The 25,529-nt window shown below is 41.1% G+C and overlaps 1 protein-coding gene across 1 annotated transcript in view; it reads right to left on the bottom strand.

The window, feature by feature from the left end:
* Nucleotides 1–25,529, bottom strand: part of LOC134349896 (polycystin-2-like protein 2) — a 54,506-nt gene that overhangs the window by 24,754 nt on the left and 4,223 nt on the right. Inside the window, exons 3-7 of the mRNA XM_063054858.1 lie at nt 12,660–12,910; nt 7,741–7,965; nt 6,517–6,745; nt 5,017–5,187; nt 1,664–1,845 (exon numbers count right to left, since the gene is read on the bottom strand). Coding sequence (XP_062910928.1) covers nt 1,664–1,845; nt 5,017–5,187; nt 6,517–6,745; nt 7,741–7,965; nt 12,660–12,910 — 1,058 coding nt within the window. The remainder of the gene's footprint in view (nt 1–1,663; nt 1,846–5,016; nt 5,188–6,516; nt 6,746–7,740; nt 7,966–12,659; nt 12,911–25,529) is intronic.

Genomic DNA, 25,529 nt, shown 5'->3' with positions numbered 1-25,529 from the left:
TGTGATCTTGTTGAAGGCCTTGCTGAAGTCAAAATTTTGTGCACTGTTCTACCTTCATGCACATTTTGGTACCTCTTCAAAAAAACTCAAAGGTTCATAAAGTATGAATTTTCATGCACAAAGCTACATTTACACCTTCTAATTAGACTCTGGCTATCCAAATACTGGCCAATCCTGTCCCTCAGAAACCCCCCCAGTAACCTCCCCACTACAGATGTCAGGCTGAATAGCCTGTAGTTCATTGGCTTATCCTTGCTATCCTTTTTAAACAATGGAACAACATTAGCACCTTCCAGTCTTCAGGAACATCACCAGTGGCTAATGATGAAGCAAATACCTCTCCACAGGCTTCCACAATTTCTCCCCCAGCCTCCCACAAAGTCTAAGGATGCACTCAGTATGACCCTGGGGATTTATCTAACTTAATGTATTGTGAGTCCATAGACCAAAAGGCATAGGAGCAGCCTCATGTCTGGCACATTGTCAAAGGCCTTCTGATAGTCAACATCCACTGCATCCACTGCATCCCCTTTATCTATCCTATGTGTAATCTCCTCAAAGAATTCCAACAGTGTTTTCCAAAGGTACTTTTTTACATTTTTGAATAAAAGTCCCAGTATCTTTCTTTGTTCATCAATATGTACTCTGTGTGTGTATATCTATGGGTAGAGATCAAATTCTCACAGCATTTTTGTTAAAGCATGGACATTATTGTTTACAATATACCTTTCATTCTCTCACATCAAATTATGGAGAATTATTTTCTGATTTTCATAAATACTTTGGATCACTGCAGCTTGTATGTTATAAAATTATAGAATCATAGAAATCTACAGCACATTTGGCCCACAATGTTGTGCCGAGCATGTAACCTACTCCAAAAACTGCCTAGAGTTACCCTACTGCATAACCTTCTATTTTTCTAAGCTCCATGTATCTATCTAAGAGGCTCTTAAAAGACTCTATTGTATCCGTCTCTACCACTGTTGCTGGCAGTGAATTCCGCACACCCACAACTCCGTGTAAAAAACTTACCTCTGACTTCCTCCTTGTACCTACTTCCAAGCACCTTAAAACTATGCCCCCTTGTGTTAGCCATTTCAGCCTGGGAAAAAGCCTCTGGATATCCACATGATAACTGCCTCTCATCTTATACATCTCTGTCAGGTCACCTCTCATCCTCCATTGCTCCTAGGAGAAAAGGCCAACCTATTCCCATAAGGCATCATCCTTGTAAATCTCATCCTTGTAAATCCCTGTAAATCTATTTCACCTCTTCACCTCATGTAGGTTGGTGGCTGACGATTTAATAAAACCCATGACATTAAAAAGAAAAATTCTAATGGCATAAAATGCTGAAGTACTGTAAATATACAGTTACACATCATTATGTGAAAAGGAAAGTTGCCAAATGTGTGAAAAATTTTCACTGGAGCTGAACAGGAAGCTTAAAGAACTTGTCATATACTTTTTCATTATCTACTTTTCTCTTCCAATGTTAAAAATCAATGGCTGGACCACAGTGACACAAACACATTATAGTTTTACTAATCAATAAAAAAACTATTGACCACTAAGGTAAAGAAAATCGAAAACAGAATTTAAAAGCTTGGTTCTCTAACTATTCTTTGCAATGTTTATGCAATGAAATTTTAATACATACATGCAATTGCCAAAAGTGTGAAAACTTTCCACCTGGGTCCCAAAAATAAGGTAGCCTAATTGAGCATACCCAAAAAACACAATAAAAAACATAACGGCAAATCCAACAATGGCATTGGCACAGCGAGACAGGGTTGTTGATAGTTGTGTCATAGTCACATTGAAACTAATATATTTGAAAATCTAGAAAATAAAACAAATTTTAACTTCCAAATGTGGCATCTTCAATTTAATTTATTCTCCTCTGAAGAAAATATTTATAAAGATATGTCTATAAAATAATGTTTATTACCATTAAATACTATTTTTATTAAATTTAGCTGCTTATGGAAGTTAAGAAGCTTTGCTTTGTATTGTATTAATGGAAAATAATTGTACATCTAGGTAACGTGGAGTTCGTCTGAGCAACTTCCCACTATGTCACAAGTGTGAAAGTCATCTGTGATAGTTTTTTCCGATGTCACCTTGCTGCACGTTGTGGATGCCACCGGCATCACAATGATTTATTGTTCATTCCTAATTGTCTTGAACTGAGGAATTAAGGCTGAATAATAAATTTCAGTAATGATGGGTCTGGAGTCATGTATAGTCCAGACTCTTACATGCAGAACATCTTGGATTTTTACAGCAATCTTATTGTTATATGGTTACTGTGTGGGCACATGGCCAAGTGGTTAAGGCATTGGATTAGTGACCTGAAGGTCGTGAGTTCGAGCCCCAGCCAAGGCAACGTGTTGTGTCCTTGAGCAAGGCACTTAATCACACATTGCTCTGTGACGACACTGGTGCCAAGCTGTATGGGTCCTAATGCCCTTCCCTTGGACAACATTGGTGTCGTGGAGAGGGGAGACTTGCAGCATGGGCAACTGCTGGTCTTCCATACAACGAGTGAAGACTTTCCAGGCACAGATCCGTGGTCTCGCAAGACTAACGGATGCCTTTACTTACTGTTGCTAAGGTACACACTTTAACTTCCAGTTTCATTAAATTACTTTAAACTTACAATCCCTGGTTGCCATAATGGGATGCAAACACAACTCTGGATCTACATCATTAACATAAGAGATTCTGGAGATGCTGGAAATCTTGAGCAACACACACAAAATGCTGGAGGAACTCAACAAGTTAGGCAGCTCCATAGATGTTGCCTGACCTGCTGAGTTCCTCTTGTATTTTGTATGTGTTGCTCTGGATCTACACCTCTGGCTGCCGATCCAATAACTTAACTACCATGCTTTCATACCTAAAATGGTCGTTAAACTAGCCAGTCTCATCAGAGTGGCAATGTTCTTAGTTTTGAATTGGAAAGCTCTTTTCTAGACTTAAGTTTTTTTCTAGAAATGCAAACACATAATTTCAACTGATACATAAATGCAATACTGGGGTGATGCATCACCAGAATACTCCTCATAAATTAAGGAATTAACCAAGGTATTTTCAGCCTTTTTGCATGGGGTATCCCATAGTAATATCTGTAAACAGCAAATAACCTGGATATGTTCTCTTTTAATACAGCAGTGACTATACTTGAAAACTACTTTATTAAGATCATAAGACTATAAGACATAGGAGCAGAATTAGGCCATTTGGCCCATCAGGTCTGCTCTATCATTCAATCATGGCTGATCGTATTTTCCCCTGCTCAACCCCACTCCCTGGCCTTCTCCCCTAAGCTTTGATACCATGCCCAATCAAGAACTTATCAAGCTCTGCCTTAAATACACCCAATAACCTGGCCTCCACAGATGCCTGTGGTAACAAATTCCACAAATACACCCACCATCTGGCTAAAGACATTTCCTCATATCTCTGTTTTAAATGAATGGCCTTCTATCCTGAGGCTGTGCCCTCTTGTCCTGGACTCCTTCACCATGGAAAACATTCTTTCCACATCTACTCTGTTTAGGCCTTTCAACATTTGAAAGCTTTCAATGAGATCTCCCCTCATCCTTTTAAATTCTATCGAGTACAGACCCAGAGCCATCAAACGTTCCTCTTATGATGACCCTTTCATTCTTGGAATCATCCTTGTGAACCTCTTCTGAACCCTCTCCAATGCCAGCACATCTTTTCTTAGATGAGGAGCCCAAAACTATTCACAATACTCAAGATGAGGCCTCACGAACGCCTTATAAAGCCTCATCATCATATCCCCACTCTTGTATTCAAGACCTCTTGAAATGAATGCTAAAATTGTATTTGCCTTACTCACCACTGACAACCTTCAAGTTAACTTTAGGGTGTTCTGCACAGGGACTGCCAAACCCCTTTGCGTCTCAGATTTTTGGATTTTCTTTCCATTTAAAAATAATCTGCACAATTATTTCTACTACCAAAGTGCATGACTATGCATTTTCCAAAGTTGTATTTCATTTGCCCATTCACCTAATCTGTCCAAGTCCTTCTGCAGCCTTTCTGTTTCCTCAACACTACCTGCCCCTCTAACAGTCTACGAATCATCTGCGAACTTGATAACAAAGCCATCTATTCCATCATCTAAATTATTGATATACAGCATAAAAAGAAGTGGTCCCAACACTGACCCTTGCGAAACACCACTAGTCACTGGCAGCCAACCAGTTGGAGTTTTATTCCCACTCGCTGCCTCCTACCAATCAGCCAATGCTCTAACCTTGCCAGTAACTTTCCTGTAATGCCATGGGCTCTTAACTTGGTAAGTAGCTTCATGTGTAGCACCTTGTTAAAGACCTTCTGAAACTCCAAACATAAAACAGCCCTTTTATCTACCATACTTGTAATCTCCTCAAAGAATTCCAACAGGTTCATCAGGCAAGATTTTCCCTTAAGGAAACCATGCTGACTTTGACTGTGTCACCAAGTACTCCATAACCTCATCATTAACAATTGACTCCAACATTATCCCAACCATTGAGGTCTGGCCAACTGGTCCTTTCTACTGCCTTCCTCCTTTCTTAAGGAGTGGAGTGGCATTTGCAAATTTCCAGTCCTCTGGCACCATGCCAGAGTCCAATGATTTTTGAAAGATCATTACTAATGCTTCTACTGCTACATCTTTCAGAACCCTAGGGTGAAGTTATTGGTTGTAGTGTGCTTTGAGATAGTCTGAGTTCACGAAATTAGTACTTTGAGTTTGTTACAATGTTAAAAACTGCATTCAAATGAAGCTAGTAATTGCTTCCACAGCTTGAAATTCATAAGCATGTTACATACCTTTAACTGAACTTTGGGTTTTCTAAGAAAGCAGTAGACTGAGGACTGGCCAGGGTACAGGATGTTAAATAAGCTTACCATTTAGATAAGGGACTATCTATAGACAGCACTATTCAAATGTCCATTTGTAAATCCTTTGGAAGATAATGTATATAGAAATACCTTTATCCATGCAATGAAAACAGTGAAGGCAATTATGATGTTATACCGGTTCTGCCAGTAAGCCAAAAAGTAGAAGTTTGCGTATGAGTCAGAATTCTTCAGAAGTTGCTTTAATAATAAGTTTACTTTTATCGTACGAAAGATGTTGTAAAAGATGGCTAGTAAAGAAAACTGAAGAAGAAAAAGGTGTAATTAAATCAAAAGTGAAGATAGTTTCAAATTAATTACTTTTAGAAGTATAAAGCTATCATAATTTCCTAGACAAAATAAAATAAGGCTACTTTGAGAAGTAAGATGGTGATAGACATCTTTTAAAAACGCAAACACGAGGAAGTCTGCAGATGCTGGAATTTAAAGCAACACACATAAAAGTTGCTGGTGAATGCAGCAGGCCAGGCAGCATCTCTAGGAAGAGGTACAGTTGATGTTTTGGGCCGGGACCCTTCGTCATGACTAACTGAAAGAAGAGCTAGTAAGTGATTTGAAAGTGGGAGGGGGAGGGGGAGATCCGAAATGATAGGAGAAGACAGGAAGGGAAGGGATGGAGCCAAGAGCTGGACAGTTGATTGGCAAAAGGGATATGAGAGGATCATGGGACAGGAGGCCTAGGGAGAAAGAAAAGGGGGAGGGGGGAAGCCCAGAGGATGGGCAAAGGGTATAGTGAGAGGGACAGAGGGAGAAAAAGGAGAGAGAGAAACGTCGACTGTACCTCTTCCTAGAGATGCTGCCTGGCCTGCTGCGTTCACCAGCAACTTTTATCTGTGTTGACAGACATCTTTTACTTGCCCTGAGTAATACTTAGAACTGATTACAAACCATTTTCAGAAGTAAGAAAATTAATGGTACAATATCACAGTCAATTAGATGAATGGTAGATAGCTGAGCTAGTCAAGCTTTTTATTATAATGGCACTTGATTGGAAAGAGACTAGAAGTACATCTTCTGACCAGGGATCATAGGGTATGAATGGGCATCAAAGGGAAAGCATTTCAAAGGCTGCTGACACACCTTGCACAAAGGAAGGTGGTTGTGATAGTCAGAGTTCAAACATCAGATCAGGAGTTTGCCATGACAGTGCTCAACCATCTTCAGCTGCTTTATTGATAACCTTTCTTCCACCTTCAGGTCAGAAGAGATGATGTTCATTGATGACACCAAAACATTCAATTTCATTTGCAACTCTTTAATAAAACAGTTCATGAAATTATGCAGTAAGACAGAGACAATACTGAGATGTGGGTTGATAAATAGCACAACATCTTCAATAAAAGAGTGTCTAAGCACCTAAACTTGATGTTCAATGGCATTCCCATTACTCTATCCCCATCATCAGCTGGAAAGCTAAATAAATACTGTGACTGCAAGAGTAGGTCATAGGCAGTGTATTTTGCAGCAAGGGAGCAACTTCCCAATATGTCAGGGTCATTCCACCATCTGTAGAATAAATTGCTTTATGAATTTAAGAACTATTTTCTTTTCATATCAAAGAACAATACTGACCAGAACAATTGTAAAGTCCAAGCAATTCCAAAAATTCTTGAAGTATGAGAACCTACAGGAGTACAGCTCTATGCCTTCTTGGATGATATAGTTGAAGATAAATAAACAAAATATAATTTCACAGGCAGCCAAAAATAAGTCAAATTTAGAAACGTATCGTAGAAGTTTGACTGCGTAAAATTCAGATGAAGTGATGGCTCCACCAGATGCAGGGAATTCCACTAAGAGCCTAGTTTGCAAAAAAAAATAGTTAATCTGAATGTACCAAAAGCAGAAACTTTATTTGAAACTTGGATTTATATTTTGGCATGTAAATATTTTCATTGAGTCTTGTGCATTCTTGCTACCTAATGTTAAGGTTCATTCTTATTATATATTAAATTTAGTTAACTATTTGTAAATTGATCTTGAGTTCTGTAAAGACAGTCAATTAGGTGTAATTAATAATTAAGAGTTTGAATGGAGCTACATCCACAGAATAATCAGCAGGAAGGGAGCAAAAACGGTCAAAAACAATGTCCTGGAATTTCCTCAGAGCCAGGAGCTGCCAATATTCACTATACCAACAGGTTCCCACTTACCTGGAGAGAATATTTCAGTGGCACCTTGGTAATTTGAAGCCAAGCCCAAGATGATTGGTGAAGCCATCAATCCTGTCAGCTGGTGCCAATCTTTACTCATGGAAATGCATTGACAACCAATTTTCAAAGCTGTCACACAATTTGAATGGCTATGATATTCATAAACATTCAAAAACTATCAGAAATTTAACATAACATAAAAATCTTATAATTAAGAAATTTAAAAGGAAAATAAAACCCTTAAATATCTTAAGCATTAGACAATATTTAAGTTTAAAATAGATTTAAGTTTGTACCAATAATTAAAATTGTAAAAATCCTTAAATGGACCTCCCTTTGTCATAGTTATTGCTCTCCATTGAAATTGATAGACTTGCTAAACCTTACTCCACTTAGATCTGGGACAAGTTTCTCAGCTCAGTTGTCGGGAAACCAGTGAAAAGCAGCAATTCACCCCAGATTCCCAAGAGGAGTCCATCATTAAAGAACAATTGGGAAGGTGCCACAACGACATTTCAGGAATTCTCAGAAAACTACCAGTACTGTGAAACTCATTAAAACTGGCTGCAATTGAATTAAACGTAAAGTGGGTCCAATGACATATGTAAATGAAAATTAAATGAGGGAAATAAATTTCACAAACCTGACAGTGCAAAACAAGTTAACATTTGCATTGTAGACGGTAAAATCGATGAAGACAGCTCTACTACCATGGTCAAGCCAAAGTTTTGATTTAAGATATTTAATCATCTTTGCACTCTCTCCTTTATTTTTTCCTAATTCGATAATGTAACCACCATTGCTGTATGTACCAATTCTACCCCAGTGCCACAGTTCAAGTTCATGATTAGGATCACGATACTGCCATCTATGGATACAAGAAAAAAAGACATAAATCAACAAATCCATTGAAGTAACAGAAGAATCAGTTTGGTTGTTCTGAAAATCTAGTGAATCACATACAGTGTACTATTGGATCACAACATTTATGGACATGTCTGAACCCACCATAGGAATAAACATAGTGTGCAACATAATCAGCTAGAATTTACTATGAGAATAATGGTAAAATGATCATTTATCTTTGTGAGGATGGAGCAAATCTATTTAGAATACATACTTGTTCATCAAATGTGGTAATTCAGTCAGTATTGTGGCAATTCCTTGCTCTTCCACTAGGTGGAATATTGCAACATTCTCCGTATCAATTTTAGAATCAGAGAAATGGGGAGAATTTTAACTATTTGTAGATATTCTGACTGCTTTTTAAAAATCTCAAAATAGTATATTTTTTAGACAAAGTATTACTGTGATTTTAACACTCTAAGCAATAATTAATGCTTAACAACTGCCTAGGCCAAAGACGCTTTTGAATATGAATTTTAATTCCTTTAGGGCACGTGGCCAAGTGGTTAAGGCATTGGACTAGCGACCTGAAGGTCGTGAGTTTGAGCCCCAGCCAAGGCAACGTGTTGTGTCCTTGAGCAAGGCACTTAATCACACATTGCTCTACGACGACACTGGTGCCAAGCTGTATGGGTCCTAATGCCCTTCCCTTGGACAACATTGGTGTCGTAGAGAGGGGAGACTTACAGCATGGGCAACTGCTCCATACAACCTTGCCCAAGTCTGCGCCCTAGAGAATGAAGACTTTCCAGGCACAAATCCATGGTCTCGCAAGACTAATGGATGCCTTTACTTAGATATACAGGATATATTTTACAGTTCTAATATTTATACTCTAGGTTTATTTTTCTGTAAAATACTGCATTATAGGAACTGATTGCAAAGGAGTCTACTTGATCCATAGTGAGCAGGTAGATAAGAAAAACTGAGCGACTGAACTCACTTCCACTTCCTAACTCTTGACTGGTGCCCTGTAGGGTACAGATCTTTAAGCACTCTTTCAATGTACCTTTTAAACCTGATGAATTTCTTTCTCTATCATCTTCTCAAGCAAGTTCCAGTCTTCCACCAAAGTGCTAGGCCACTAGATCGCAAAATCAATCTGTTTATCCATCATATTCATAACAACCATCACACTAATCCCATTCACCAGCACTTGGTCTGTAGTTTTCTATGTCTTGGTGATTCATTTGCTCATCTAGATGCCCCTTAAGTTTCATGAGATTACCCGTCTCCATCACTCAATCAGCAAGTATGTTTCAGATTCTAACCAACCTTGGAAAAATAAGATCTTCCAGTAAAGATGCTAGAGGAAGACATTTTTAAGGTTCAAGAATATTTCATAAGAATTGGAAAGTTGAGAAAACAGATATGCTTTAAATTGCAGACAGGGAAGGGGTGAACTGATGAAATATCTGTGAGAGGATGCAAACTACCCCTTTCAAAGTAACTAAAAAAGACAATAAATTGAAAAGAATGTGCTTGTAAATTATTACATCACATGGAGGAACTTTTTGGGTTCTTGTAAGATGTGTCTGCTCTGATGATGAGATTTTCCACACAACTGCCTTTTCCCTTGACTCTGCCCTCTACTTGAGCTGAAAGGGCTCTCAACCATGTCTGCTTCATTTCACAAACTTCTAATCACATTCCAGCCGAACAAGGATAAGGTTCTCCTGGCCCACAAGTTTGGTGCCACCATCTTCCTCATTCACCAGATGACCTCATTTTCCACACCTTCTACAAGATTCAACCTCCATTCTCCTTTCACACTTTAGCATTCACTTGCACTTTTCCGAGTACAATATATTAATTCAATGCTCACAATGTGTTCTCCAACTGGAGAAAACAGTTGCAGATTGGTAGGGATTCTCCAGAGCACCTCATTTCAGTCTGCAAGCATGATCCTGATGTTTTGGTCATCTATCACTTTATTTTACTGCCACTCTAGGCACTAAGGATGAAGTGTTATTCAAGTTAACAATAACAGATAATCTATTCTTTTCTCTCTCTCCATAAATGTAGCTGTATCTTCCAATTTCAGTCTGTTTCTTTGGTTTTAACCTCTTCTGTCTTTAACTGCTGGTATTTAAAGTAATAGTTACTATGAAAAGTTCGGCTATACTCTCTGCAATTTAAAACATATTTATTTTCTCTCCCACTTTTTTAGTTCTTACCAAATGCCCTTGACCTCAAATGTCAGTTCTGCTTCACTTAATGTTTCAACCAGCTGAGTGCTTCCAGCATTCTCTTTTTTTAATAAATATGTAAATACTGCATCAATGAAAATGTCCTGGATTGGCATTGATATAGTTGTGTTGGGTAAGGACATAAAGCTTTGTGAATCGATGTCATGGTGTTGGAATGGAAGAACACAGTACATTAGTTAGTGAGGCTGCAAGTGTTACTTGTATTTCTGTGCTCCTTTGTCTTTGTTTAAATCATCTTACATATATGAAACATGTTGTGTAATCATTCAATTTTAAATATTTTACACCTTTAGTATGTTAAAAATGTATATAAAAATTATGCTTTTGCAGTTGTGTTTAAGACCATAAGATATGGGAGCAGAATTAGGCCATTTGGTCCATCTCATCTGCTCCACCATTTCATCATGGCTCATCCAATTTTCCTTTCAGCCCCAGTCTCCTGCTTTCTCCCTGTATCCTGACGGATCAAGAATCTATCAACCTTTACCTTAAATATACATAAAGACCTGGCCCCCGACAGCTGCCTGTGACAAAGAATTCCACAGATTCACCACTCTCTGGCTAAAGAAATTCCTCCTCATCTCCATTCTAAAAGGACGCCCTTCTATTCTGAGGCTGTGTCCTCTGGTCTTAGATTCCCCACCATAGGAAACACCTTCTCCACTCTAGCAAGGCCTTTCGTCATTTGCTAGGTTTCAATGAGTCACCCCTCGTTCTAATGAAGTCTAGTGAATACAGGCCCAGAGCCAACAAAAACCCTTCATATAATAAGCCATTCAATCCTGAAATCATTTTTGTGAATCTCCTTAGAACCCTCTTCAGTTTCAGCATATCCATTCTAAGATAAGGGGTTCAAAACTGCTCCCAATACTCCAAATGAGGCCTCACCAGTGCTTTATAAAGTCTCAACATTACATCCTTGCTTTTATTTCTAGTCCTCTTGAAATGAATACTGACATTGTTTTTGCCTTCCTCACCACAGACTCAACCTGCAAATTAACCTTTAGGGAGTCCTGCACAATAACTCCCAAATCCCTTTGCACCTCAGTTTTTCTTTTGTATTTTCTCTCTATTTAGAAAATAGTCAACCCTTTCATTTCTTCTACCAAAGTGCATGACCATACATTTCTCAGCACTGTATTCCATCTGCCATTTCTTTGCCCTTTCTCCTAATCTGTCTAAGTCCTTTCTGCAGCCTCTCTACGCTCTCAAAACTACCTGGCCCTACATTTATCATCATGTCATCTGCAAACTTTCCAACAAAGCCAGCAATTCCATCATCCAAATCATTGACATAAGAGATAAAGAGAATTGGTCCCAACACAGACACCTGTGGAACACCACTAGTTACTGGCAGCCAGCCAGAAAAGGCTCCCTTTATTCTCACTCTTTGCCTCCTGTAAATAAAACACTGCTTTATCCATGCTAGAATCTTTCCTGTAATGCCATAGGCTCGTAGCTTGTTAAGAAGCTTCATGTGTGGCACCTTGTCATAGGCGTTCTGAAAATCCAAGTACACATTAATTGATTCTCCTTTGTCTACTTTATTTGAAATTTCTTCAAAGAATTCCAACAGATTTGTCTGACAAGATTTCCCCTTGAAGAAACCATGCTGACTATGGTCTATTTTATCATGTGCCTCCAAATACCCTGAGGAAAGGAAATTGCCTTTTTAAACTCACGAGAGAGCATAGACCATCAACTTTTTGCAGTTGATGTTTCTGTAGCAGACAATTTCTTTTTTACAAGGTCGAGTTGCTAGCTCGACGCTCTACCCTGCATAGATGGAAAGTGTGCCTGGGGAGCTGGCTGGGTTCGAACTCAGGAGCCTTCGCTCTGAAGACCGGCGCTGATACCACTACACCACCAGCCGGCTAATACCCTGAGACCCCATCCGTAATAATCGACTCTAACGTCTTCCCAACCACTGAGATCAGACTATAGTTTCCTTTCTTCTGCCTTTCTCCCTTCTTGAAGGGTGGAATGACATTTGCAATTTTCTAGTCTTCTGGAACCATTCCAGAATATAGTGATTCTTGAAAGATCATTAATAATGTCTCCACAATCTCTTCAGCCACCATTTTCAGAACTCTGGGGTGTACACCATTTGGTCCAGGTGACTTATCTACCTTCAGACCTTTCAGTCTCCCAAGAACCTTCTGTCTAGTATAGTAACTTCGAACACTTCATGCCCCCTGACAGCTGGAACTTCCACCATACTGCTAGGGTCTTCCACAGTGAAGACAGTTGCAAAATACTTATTCAGTTTGTCTGCCATTTCTTGGCCCCTATTACAACCTCCCCAGCATTGTTTTCCAGCAGTCCAATACCCAATTTCACCTCTCTTAAACCACTACATAAAGTAAGATCCAGTTTCTTTTAGTCACAAAATTTAAAGTATAAAAAATTTCTGCAAAATTAAATAAAAACAGTTGTAGAAACTTACTCTAATCCAGTTCTAAGACCAAATGGTGATTGATCCTCAGTTGTAAAAAAATATTCATCATAACAATCTTTAATCAGATCCTTAAAATTTTCATGAACAGAGCATGTATTGTTGCGCACCCTCAATTGTCGGATTTGAGGGCGTCCTAAAAGGATATTTTCATAGAAAATGTAGCTCTGGCCTGGATGCAAGGGTTGGCCATTGTACCATTCTTTCCAGTAAAGACTTTCCAACAATGGACCTTCAGCAAACTGTAAATAATAATTTTATTTAATGAATTGATCTTTGATGTATGAAAATGTTTGCTTGATGTACATATATTATCTAATCTTCTAAATTTACCACATACATTTCTATGTACAGGGATCTTTCAGTTCTAGAGGGACCAATTAATAATGATATAAAATTCAGAAAAATGTAAGCTGTTCCTATTGCCATAAAGCTTTAGCAGTAATTTTATTGTTAGTTTAGATGTAGTGTGTGGTACACAGGGCTGTGGCCCCATACAAGCAGTGGGGATCAATGACATTTTTGGCATGCACTCTAAATTAATTGTTAACTTTAAAGTCACTTTATGCAATCTGACAACTGGTAACATAAAATATTCAGAAGGCAAGTTACTACATCTGTTCTTCTTTACTAAGCACTTCTATTCATCAACGGAGAAAGGTACTTTCTGGAGCATAGGCTGCCTGACTTCAACCAGGACCAGATTCTCTGTTATAATGGCCAGGCACACATGAAGAAAATTGGCAGTACAAAATAGTCTTCAACTTCAATAGCAACTGCTACGCCAAATTCCAAACAGTAGGCCACAATCATAGAGCCTGCGATCCGGCAGTTATGTAAAAATAAAACATTCTCACCAAAGTTCTTCATCTCAAATTTTACATTGCAACTTCAGTTTCACAATATCAGTCTTTTCCTCTTCTGCACCTCCTCCATTGAAATCAGACAATTAAATGAAGCCACTTCTTTTCCTACCACCTCACTGCTCCCATCTGTCTACATATAGTAAAGCATACAGAGACTATCTAGTTTCACCTTATTTATTCTCCTGAGTTCCCATTGGTCTTAGGATGCCCCTAGTTAGGCCTTCACAACCCACAAAGTGACTGGTCCACCGGTGCACTCCACGGATGGTCTTCTTGCTGAGGGCTACCTACCTATCCATCTCTCCTGATCTGTCCCGAGTATGCAGACCTGCTAGAGGTTTTCAGTAAGAAAAGGGCCACAACACTCTCACCTCATTGACCTGTGCCATTGCATTGTTGCCTGCCTGGAAATTGTCTGCCCCGAGGAAGACGCAACTACCCGTTAGCTCAGGAAGATTGGCCATGGAGTACATCAGTGATGCCCTAGCATTCGGTTTCATTTGCCCTCCACATGTTCTGCTGGTGCGGGCTTCTTCTTTGTGTCAAAAAAGAATAGTGGAGTCCGACTATGTATAGATTATCAAGACCTCAATCAGATCAGAGTGAAAAACCAGTAACTCTTGCCACTGAAGACCATAGCTTTGAGTTTCTGCAAGGGGCAACCATCTTCACTGAACTGGACCTCCAAAATGCATACAACCCTGGTATACATTTGGGAGGGTGACGAATGGAAGCTCGCTTTTAACACTCCCACTGGCCATTACGAATATCTCATGGTGAAGTTCAGTTTAGTCAGTGCCCCTACAGTCTTTCAGGCTCTTATTTATGATGTTTTGCAAGAGATGCTACATCACTTTGTCTTCGTATACCTGGATGATGTACTCATTTTCTCCAAAACCTACCACAAACACACCCAACATGTTCAACGGGTCCTTTAAAGTTTACTCCAGAACTACCAGGTTAGAGAGAGTGAGTTCCATGTCTCCACAATCTTCTTCCTGGGTTTATTGTCTCAAAGGGGAACCTGCAGATGGACTTGAGCAAGACCCAGGCTGTCAGTGATTGGCTGCAACCCACTACGATCAGGTAGCTCCAGCAGTTCCCGGGGTACGCAAATTTTTACTGTAGGTTCATCTGCAACTTTGATTCCATTGCAGCACCTCCTGCTGCACGGACTAAACTTTAGTCACCAAAGGAACCTCCGACCCTTTTCTCTGAATCCCAGAAGCCGAGGTGGCTTTTTTAGGAATTTAAATGCCACTTCATAATGAATCCCATCCTTGTTCTCCCTAAGCCAGAGCTGCCATTCACTGTTGAAGAGGACACCTCAGATGATGGCGTTGGGACTGTCCTTTCACAATGAACCCCCTTCCCCCACCCATCTGACTATAAAATCCACCCCTGTGCTTTCTTCTCCCAGAGCCTTTCTTCTGAGGAGAGGAATTATGCAATAGGAATCAGAGAGCTGCTGGTGGTCAAATTAGCCCTGGAGGAGCGGAGACATTGGCTGGAGGGAGCTAAACATTCATTTGTGGTCTGGGCTATATTCAAGAGGCAAAGCAGCTATTGTGCCAAATTTGGTGGGTTTCTCTTATTTAACCATTTTGACTTAGCATCTAGGTTCAAAGAGTCAGAAGCCGAAAAACCTCCCTAGACTGTTTAAACCACCAGACCTGGTCACTGTCCCAGGACCCATCCCCCCAAGGTCCAGGGCTGGTGTCACAAGTCCAATGGGAGATTGAGACCATTGTCAGGATAGCACAACAGCAGGAGGTAAACCCAGGTAACAGCCTCCGACTCACCTTTTCATCCCAAACTCTGTTTGTTCAGATGTATTACAGTGGGGGACACCCAGCAACTGTTCGAACAGTGGAGATCATCTAGTTGTGAGGCATAGATGTGGATGTCAAATCATACATTGCAGCCTGCCACATCTGCACCCAGAACAAGGAACTCAGATCATGTTCACAGGGGCTTCTATACTCATTGTCCATTCCTTCCCGTCCCTGGTCCTATATCTCTATGAACTTCATTATCCATCTGCTAACATTGCAAGGTACACGCATTTATGGTGGTGGTGGACTACTTCTCCAAGGCCTGCCACTTTGTGGCCACACTGAAGTTTCCATCAGCTCAGGAGACAACCAAACTTATGCTACATCACGTATTTAGAGTAGACAAATTTCTTCGGGAGGTTGTTTCTAACCATGGCCTTCAGTTCACCTCTCAGTTCTGGAAAGCCTCTATCAGCTCATTGGTGCTATGATCAGTCTCTCATTGGGATTTCATGCCCAGTCCAATGGACAGACAGAGAGGACCAACTCAGACCAGGAGAAGACCCTGAGGTGGCCACCTGGGGTAATCACCTGCTCTGGGCAGAGCGTGTCATAGCACTGCGCCACTCTTCTACAGGTGCATCTCCTTTTGAGTGGACACTTTGGTTACACACCCCCTCTGCTTCCCAAGTAAGAATCTGAGGTGGGAATCCTGTCTGCTGAACATCTGGTCCGTCATTGTCAGCAGAAATGTAGTATAATGCTTTACAGTGCCAGTGACCCAGGTGCAATTACCACCACTGTCTGTAAGGAATTAGTACATCCTCCCTGTGATTGTGTGGGTTTCCTCTGGGTGCTGTGGTTTCCTCCCTTTTTCTAAAGATGGATGGGTTAGTAGGTTACACACATAAAAGTTGCTGATGAACGCAGTAGGCCAGGCAGCATCTCTAGGAAGAGGTACAGTCGACGTTTCGGGCCGAGACCCTTCGTCAGGACTAACTGAAAGCAGAGATAGTAAGAGATTTGAAAGTGGGATGGGGAGGGGAAGATCCAAAATGATAGGAGAAGACAGGAGGGGGAGGGATGGAGCCAAGAGCTGGACAGTTGATTGGCAAAAGGGATATGAGAGAATCATGGGACAGGAGGCCCAGGGAGAAGGAAAAGGAGGGGGGGGGAACCCAGAGGATGAGCAAGGGGTATAGTGAGAGGGACAGAGGGAGAAAAAGGAGAGAGATAAAAAGAATGTGTGTATGGGGTACAAGAGGGAGGTGGGGCATTAGCAGAAGTTTGAGAAGTCAATGTTCATGCCATCAGGTTGGAGGCTACCCAGATGGAATATAAGGTGTTGTTCCTCCAGCCTGAGTGTGGTTTCATCTTTACAGTAGAGGAGGCCGTGGATAGACATATCAGAATAGGAATGGGACGTGGAATTAAAATGTGTGGCCACTGGGAGATCCTGCTTTCTCTGGAGGGCAGAGCGTTATTTATTTATATACACACATTCTTTTTTCTCTTTCTCCTTTTTCTCCCTCTGTCCCTCTCACTATACCCCTTGCCCATCCTCTGGGGTTTCTCCCCCCTCCCCCTTTTCTTTCTCTCTAGGCCTCCTGTCCCATGATCCTCTCCTATCCCTTTTGCCAATCAACTGTCCAGCTCTTGGCTCCATCCCTCTCCCTCTTGTCTTCTCCTATCATTTCGGATGTCCCCCTCCCCCTCCCACTTTCAAATCTCTTACTATCTCTTCTTTCAGTTAGTCCTGACGAAGGGTCTTGGCCCGAAACGTCGACTGTACCTCTTCCTAGAGATGCTGCCTGGCCTGCGTTCACCAGCAACTTTTATGTGTGTTGCTTGAAATTCCGGCATCTGCAGATTTCCTTGTGTTTGGGTTAGTAGATTACTGGGTGACATGGTGTAATTGAATGACAAGGGCTCATTAAGCCAGAAGGGCCTGTTGTCACGCTGTACCTCGAAATAAATAAATAAATAGAGGAAAGCTTGGGCAGCCCTGCTGAAGTCCTCTCTGCAACAACAGCAGCAAGCCAATCTTTGGAGGCACCTGGGGCCTTCTTTCTATCCTGTTCAAAAGCTCTAGCTCCCCACCAACAAAATTCCTCTGTGGATTGACTCTCAGAAACTGTCGCCATGCTGTATCGGACTGTTCAAGGTTCTCACCAGTCACTTACCATTTCCAGTTGCCACATGCCACGTGCATCAACACTACCTTTCACGTCTCCCATCTAAAGCCCCTTCTGTGCAGTCCTCTCGCCTGGCTCCTTGAACTATCGATGGTCATCCAGCATACACCATCAATTCAATTACACGATTGATGAAGGCCAATACACTGTACGCCTTCTTAACCACAGAGTCAACCTGTGCAGCTGCTTTGAGTGTCCTGTGGACTCGGACCCCAACATTCCTCTGATCCTCCACTCTGCCAAGAGTCTAACCATTAATACTATATTCTGCCACCATATTTGACCTACCAAAATGAACCACTTCACACTTATCTGGGTTGAACTCCATCTGCCACTTCTCAGCCCAGTTTCGCATCCTATCAATGTCCCGTTGTAACCTCTGACAGCCCTCCACACTATCTACACCTCCAACTTTTGTGTCATCAGCAAACTTACTAACCCATCCCTCCACTTCCTTATCCAGGTCATTTATAAAAATCACGAAGAGTAAGTGTCCCAGAACAGATCCCTGAGGTACACCACTGGTCACTGACCTCTATGCAGAATATGACCGTCTACAACCACTCTTTGCCTTCTGTGGGCAAACCAGTTCTGGATCCACAAAGCAACATGCCCTTAGATCCCATACCTCCTTACTTTCTCAATAAGCCTTGCATGGGGTACCTTATCAAATGCCTTGCTGAAATCCATTTACACTACATCTACTACTCTTCCTTCATCGATGTGTTTAGTCACATCCTCAAAAAATTCAAACAGTCTTGTAAGGCACGACCTACCCTTGACAAAGCCATGCTGACTATTCCTAATCACTTTCTTTTATTAATTTCAGATTTCCAGCATTTAGTTTTTAAAAAAAAATTTAAATAGTAAGTGAATATGTTTCCATCATTAAAAGATAGCACGAATGGATTTTCACAGACCTTCACAGCTATCTGCTTGCTCCAGAAGCATATGAATAAACTGAGCCAATATTAACAAAAAAAGGGGCATGTACAATGAACTGTATCTTGGATCACAACTTCATAATTGCAACTACAGCATTAGGGAACTGGAGGTGGAGAAAGATAAAGTATGGATGATTTCAGAGAATGAGGGGTTGATAGATAGGAGTTACAGGGAGGCACACTCAAGTTGCAGAAGCCAGAGAACTTGGTTACTGTCAGGAGAGGGAAAGGGAATAGGCAGACAGTCAAGAGAACCCCTCTATTCCTTGGCCATTCCCATCAATAATAAGTATACTGCTTTGGATACTGGTGGGGGCAGGATGGGGAGGTTGGGACAGACAACTGGTCACTGAATAGGGATTCAATAATAAGGGAAACAGACAGGAAATTGTGTGGACATGAAATATGTTGCCTCTCAAGGGCCAGTGTCAGGGACATCTTGAATTGAGTCCATAGCATTCTTAAGGGGGAGGGAGAGCAGCCAGAAGTTGTGGTACATGTGACATAGCTAGAAGAAGGTTTGAGATCCTGAAGAGTGAATATAGGGAGCTAGCAAGGAAGTCAAAAAGCAGAATCTCAAGGATAGTAATCTTGGGATTGCTGTCTGGGACATGCATCAGTGAGGGTAAGAATAAGATGATATGTATATGAATGAGTGGCTGAAGAATTAGTGCAGGGAGCAGGGTTTTGGATTTGTGGATCACTGGGATCTCTTCTAGGGAAGGTATGACCTGCACAAAAGAGTCAGGTTACATCTGGACTTGAAAAGGAACAATATCCTTGCTAAAGCTGTTAGGGAGGATTTAAACTAGGTTGGCAGGAGTATAGGAAACAGAGTGATAAGTCAGAGAATGGAGCAGTTGGTGTAAAGGTAAGTGCAATTGTAGAGCGATTGTAAGGAAGGATTGTCAGTGGATAGGTCATAAATAGTCAGTTGGATGAGTTGAAATGTGTTTACTCTAATATAAGACTCATCAGGAAGAAGGGTGATAAACTTAAGAGCATGGATCAGTACATGGAATTATGACATTGTGCCCATTACAAAGACTTGGCCTTCACTAGGGCAGGAATAACTGCTGGATATTCCAAGGTTTAGATGTTTCAAAAGGGACTGGGAGGGAGATAAAAGAGAAGGGGGAATGGTATTGCTAATCAGGGATAGTATCACAGCTGCAGAAAGGAAGGATGTCTTGGAGGGATATAATATAGCAAAGGAGAGGACATAAAAGATTGCAAAAATTAATGTGAAACTAGAGGATTGGGAAGCTTTTAAAAAACAATAGCAACTGAAAAAACATAAGGAGAGAAACAATGAAATAGGAAGGTAAGCTAGCCAATAATATAAAACACCAAAAGCCCGTGAGATATATAAAGAGTAAAAGAGAATTGTGAGTGGATACTGGACCACTGAAAAAATGACGCTGGAGAGGTGGTAATGGTGGGGGGGGGGGGGGATACAAATGGCAGAAAACTCAGTAATTATTTTGTGCTTGTCTTCATTATAGAAGACAACAACAGTATGCCAGAAATTGGAGAGTGTTTGGGGGTAGAAGTGAGTGTAGTTGATATTACTAAGGAGAAGGTGCTTGGTAAACTGAAGGGTCTGAAGATAGGTAAATCACCTGTACAAAATGGACTACACCCCAGGGTTCTAAATGAGGTAGCTAAAGAGACTGCAGAGGCATTCATAGTGATCTTTTAAGAATGATAAGATTCTGGAATAGTTCTGGAAGATTGGAAAATTGCAAATGTCACTTCATTCTTTAAGAAGGGAGGGAAGCATATAAAAGGAAATTATAGGCCAATTAACCCTGACTTCTGTGTTTGGGAAGATGTTGGAGTCCACTATTACGGATGAAATTTCAGAATATTTGGAAGCACATGATAAGGTGGGCCAAAGTCAGCATAGTCTCCTTAAGGGGAAAGTCTGTCCCGACAAATTTTGTTGGAATTCTTTGAGGAAATAACAAGTAGAGTCAGTGGATGTTGTTAACATGGATTTTCTGAAGGCCCTTGACAAGTTGCTGCACATAAGGCTGCTAAACAGCATAAAAGCCCATTGTATTACAGGAAAGATACTGTCATGGATAGAAGATTGGCCAACTGTCAGGAGGCAAAGAGTGGGAATAAAGAGGAGCTTTTTGGTTTGCTGCTAGTGATTAGTGATATCCTGCAGGGAGATGATGTTGAGACTGCTTCCTTTCATATTATACTGTATGTTAATGATTTGGATGATGGAATTGATGGCTTTGTGGCCAAGTTTGCAGAAGATACGAAGATAAGTGGAGGGGCAGGTAGTCTGCAGAAGGACTTGGACAGATTAGGAAAATGGACAAGTAGCAGATGGAATATAATGTAGGGTAGTATATGGTCATGCACATTAGTAGAAGGAATAAAGATGTAGACTATTATTAAAAAGGGAGAAAGTTCAGAAATCAGAGGTTCAATGGATTTGGGAGAACTCGTGCATGATCCCTTAAAGGTTAACTTGCAGGTTAAGTCAGTGGCAAGGAAGACAGATGCAAGGTTAACATTCATTTCGAGAGGATTAGAATATAAAAGTAGGTATATATAAAGCATTGGCCATACTGCACTTTTGTGAGTATCGTGAGCAGTTTCAGGTCCCATATCTAGGAAAGGATGTGCTGGTATTGTAGAAGGTCCAGAGAAGGCCCACAAATATGATTTTGGGAAAGAAAGAGTTAATGCATGGGGAGAATTTGATGACTCTGGGTCTGTACTCACTGGAGTTTAGAAGAATAAGGGTGGATCTCATTGAAACCTATTGAATATTGAAAGGCCTAGATAGAACGGATGTGGAGAGAATGTTTCCTATGGTGGGGGAGTCTAGGACAAGAGGGCACAGCCTTAGAATAAAAGAACATCCCTTTAGAACAGAAATGAGAAGGAATTTCTTTAACCAAAGGATGATGAATCTATGGAATTCATTGCCACAGGCAGTGGTGCAGGCCAAGTCATTGGGTATAATTAACACGGAGGTTTGATTGGTAAGGGTTATGGGTAGAAGGCAGATAAATAGGGTTGAGAGGGATAATAAATCAACCATGATGAATGGTGGAATAGACATGATGGGCCAAATGGCCTGTTTCTGCTCATATGTCTTTTGGGATCATCTACTGAGTCAGTGTGGATGGAGGTCAAAAACAGGAAGGGAACAATTATACTACTGGAAGTAGTCACTAGGCCCCCAATAGCAGCAGATCAGTTGGCAGAATTTGGAAAGGTACATAAATAATAGGGTTACTGTATTGCCATGAGTGACTTCAACTTCCCTAATATTTATTGTCCACCTCCTTCGTGCAAGAGGCTTAGATGGGACAGAATCTGATAGTTATTGAGAGGAAGGATTCCTGACACAGTATGTGGACAAGCCAACTAGAAGAAAGGCAATGAACCTGGTTAGATGACAGATTTCTCAGTGAATGAGCATTTTCACAAGCAGTGATCACAACTCCCTGACCTTTAACATGGGCGTGGGCATGTATTTATTTGAGGAATGGCTAATTATGATACTATTAGGGAGCACTGTAAATTGAGAACAGATATTTTGAGAGAAATGTACACAGAAATGTGGAGCCTGTTTATAAAACACTTGCATGGGGTCCTGGATAGGTTTGTCCCATTGACGCACAGAAAGAATGGTAAGGTGAAGGAAACATGGTTGACAGGAAGTATGGAACATTTAATCAAGAAGAGGAAGGAAGCATACCTCAGGTTCAGGAAGCAAAGATCAGATAGGGCTCTTGAGAGTTATAAGACAGCCAAGAAGCAGCTTAAGGACTTAGGAGAACTAGAAGGGACATGAGAAGGCGTTGGTGAGTAGGGTTAGAGAAAACCCCAAAGCATTCTACATGTGTATTAAGAACAGAAGAATGATTAGAATGAGGGTAGGACTGATCAGGAATAAAAGAACAAAACAGGTGTCTGGAGTCAAAGGAGGTAAGGGAGGTCCTTAATGAATGCTTTCTGGTATTCACCTGTGAGAACTGGTGAGACACCTTGAGAAATGTGAGGCAAGTGTAGAACAAGCTAATATGTTGGAACCGTTGAAAACATTAGGACAGATAAGTCCACAGGACCAGATTACTAGAGGAGGCGATAAGAGATTGCTGCTCCATTAGCAATGATGTGTCCTCACTGGTCACAAGAGTAGTACCATTAGATTAGCAGTGTGGAGGAACAGAGGGATCTTGGGATCAAATCCCATAGATCCCTCAAAGAGGCTGCACAAGTTGACAGAGTGGTTAAGGTGTTTGGTGTACTGGCCTTTGTTAATCAAGGGACTGAGTTCAAGAGTCATGAGTTAATATTGCAGCTCTATAAAACTCTGGTTATACTACACTTGGAGTACTGTGTTCAGTTCTTGTACAGCTAGTATGGCTAATATGAGAGGTCAGAAGTAGGTGTTTTGCATATCCTGCCAGTGTCAGGATGTGTAGGGTAGGCTTTTCCTAAATGCAGAGTGGCGGAGACAATTTAGCAGTGAGCGATCACTTTAATAATAAACCGAAAATTAACAGATCAGGAGGGGTTACAAAACAAGACAGAATGAATACTTAATGTGATAAGACAACAAGGTAACTGAAGACTAGGAGCAACTGGTTGAGGCTGGCTAGTTCAATGGGTGAGCAAGCACCGTGGATGAGAGATGGGTCTTAAAATTGGCTGTAGGTGATGAGTTAGAAATGAGTGGCATATAGAAAAAGACTACAGTCAATGTTTCAGGCGGGATGAAGGTTCTCAGCCTGAAAAGTTGACAGTACTCTTTTCCATAGATGCTGCCTGGCCTGCTGAGTTCCTCCAACATTTTGTGTTTGTGTTGCTTGGATCTCCAGCATCTGCAGATTTTCTGTTGTTCGTGGCAAGTAACTCCTGTTAGCTGGGTGGAGACTCTGAGAGGCCATGATGGTAATGGGCCAACAGTGCTTCTGTATTCCAGCTGCACTCCATGCAAAGGTCCTGAATTCCACAGAGCAATCCAGCACAGTCCATGAGTTTTGACACAGTTGAAGCGTCTGATCCACTGCCTCCCTTCCACTTCCCGAATGGTTGAAAACCTGGCCCATCTTAGTGGCGAATTCTTCATATTTATTGCAGATGGTGATTTTATTGCCTCAGTTAGCGGTGGTCCAGGTCAGACCTCGCCCAGTCAAGAGAGATGACAAAGGCAATCTTGGCGCGGTTCCTAGAATACAAAGGTGGCTGCATTGGGAAAGGAAGTTACAGCTTTGGGTTGGCGATCCATCAAAGCATTCAAGCACTGGAATCCAGGTTAAGTGGTGCAGAATTGCTATAATGAGATGGAGAGTTGGTTGAGAGTGGCAAGCAGATGGAAAAATGTTTCCTGCTGCTTCTGGATCATGTAATCATCAAGGTGGATGACTTCTTTTAGGTGAATAAACTCTGTTGTGTCTACACATTATGTCAGAAAATGTAGAGGAGGCTTGTTCTAAATGCAGAGCGGCAGATACAATTTAGCAGGGGGTGATCACTTTGATAATAAACTGCAAGATAATAAGCTGGTGGCAGGACACACAAAAAAAAAGAGAATAGATACCTAATGCGATAAGGCAACAAGGCAACTGAAGGCTAGGAGCAACTGGTTGAGGCTAACTAGCTCAACGGGTGAGCAAGCACTGTGGATGATAGATGGGTTTAAAATCAGTTTAACTTCTTCGAGCTTTTTTTTAAAACTAGAAAACTCTATTGCACACGAAAGGAGGAGGAGGAGAAGATGGCAGCGCGACGGTGGCGCGCGTGGCCTCTCCAGTGAATGATGGCTGTTATCTGTCAGGTAGGGGACCATGCACAATTCTGATTTGATGGAGATGGACGTGAGAGTACGGAGGAACATCTGGAAAGCTTCTGAAATGCCCGCTTCGCTGCCGCTGCTACTGTGTGGTAACCAGAATCTCTGGAGCAGAAGGCCCCGAAATCCTCAGCTTTGCTTGTTTCAGCGGCCGGGGCGAAGTCGAAGGCGCTCGGCAGAGGATGGCACTCAGGAGGCTGTATCAGAGAGGCTGGTCGAAAGCTCGAAGTTTTCGGATGGATGAAATCACTGTCGGCTGTGGTCGGCTGCTTCCAAGGCATCGGCAAGTTGATGGTGCCTGGAGGTTTATGGCAGGGGGTTTCTCCCTTTTTGCCGCCTGCTATCGCGGACTCGTGAGTCGATTGACTCAGGAACTTTTGAGACTTTACTTACCGTGCCCAGGGTTTGTTCTTCATCAAATTATGGTATTGCTTTGCACTGCTGTAACTATATGTTATAATTATGTGGTTCTGTCAGTGTTAGTCTTTGGTTTGTCCTGTTTTCTGTGATATCACTCTGGAGAAACATTGTATCATTTCTTAATGTATGTATGCATTTCTAAATGACTATAAAAGGGGACTGAGTGTTCTCATAATCTAACATCCTAAGTTGGTTTGCTCTTTCTCTATAAGAGCAGGTTTGCTCTTATAGAGAAAGTGTGTTGCAAATTATCCCTGTGTAGTTCTATTAGAAAAGGTGGAAATAGAATAAATTAATAATCTTATACTAAAATTAAGGAGACTCAAATGCCATTATGCAATTTTATTTATGTGCATAAACAATGTCAAGCACCTTAAAGGAAATCATTGAAGTAACAGAAAGTGATGGTGGATGGGTGGGTGGGTGGGGGGGGGAGGCGGTGGGAACTGTGCAATAGCTAATATTTTAGATTTCTCATTCTTGCAGCAATTTACATTGCCAGTAAGGTTGTACCCAATGAGCTTTCTCACTGGTTCTTATTTATGCTATAAAACTACATACACTATTATGATAAGTATACTTTGCGAATAGAATAGGTCTGACCATGCATTGACACTTTAATTAACTAATATTTCTAGCAATAAGAGTACACCTTCTTAATACTTACACTGAACTAGCTTTAGACTGAGGTGGAGGATACTGAGTGTTCAAGACAAGATTGTATCCTGTCTAAACAGCAAATAAAATCTAATATTTTGTAATACAGATAATATCAGTGAGTGCTTTTAAACAATAAGCACTTAGGGTTATGGCTAACCTTATCTTTTAAAC

This window comes from Mobula hypostoma, chromosome 7 (assembly GCF_963921235.1).
Source record: "Mobula hypostoma chromosome 7, sMobHyp1.1, whole genome shotgun sequence".
In the NCBI taxonomy this organism is placed as follows: Eukaryota; Metazoa; Chordata; class Chondrichthyes; order Myliobatiformes; family Myliobatidae; genus Mobula; species Mobula hypostoma.
Note: the sequence above shows the minus strand (reverse complement) of the source record. Positions and strands in the feature narration are given on the sequence as shown.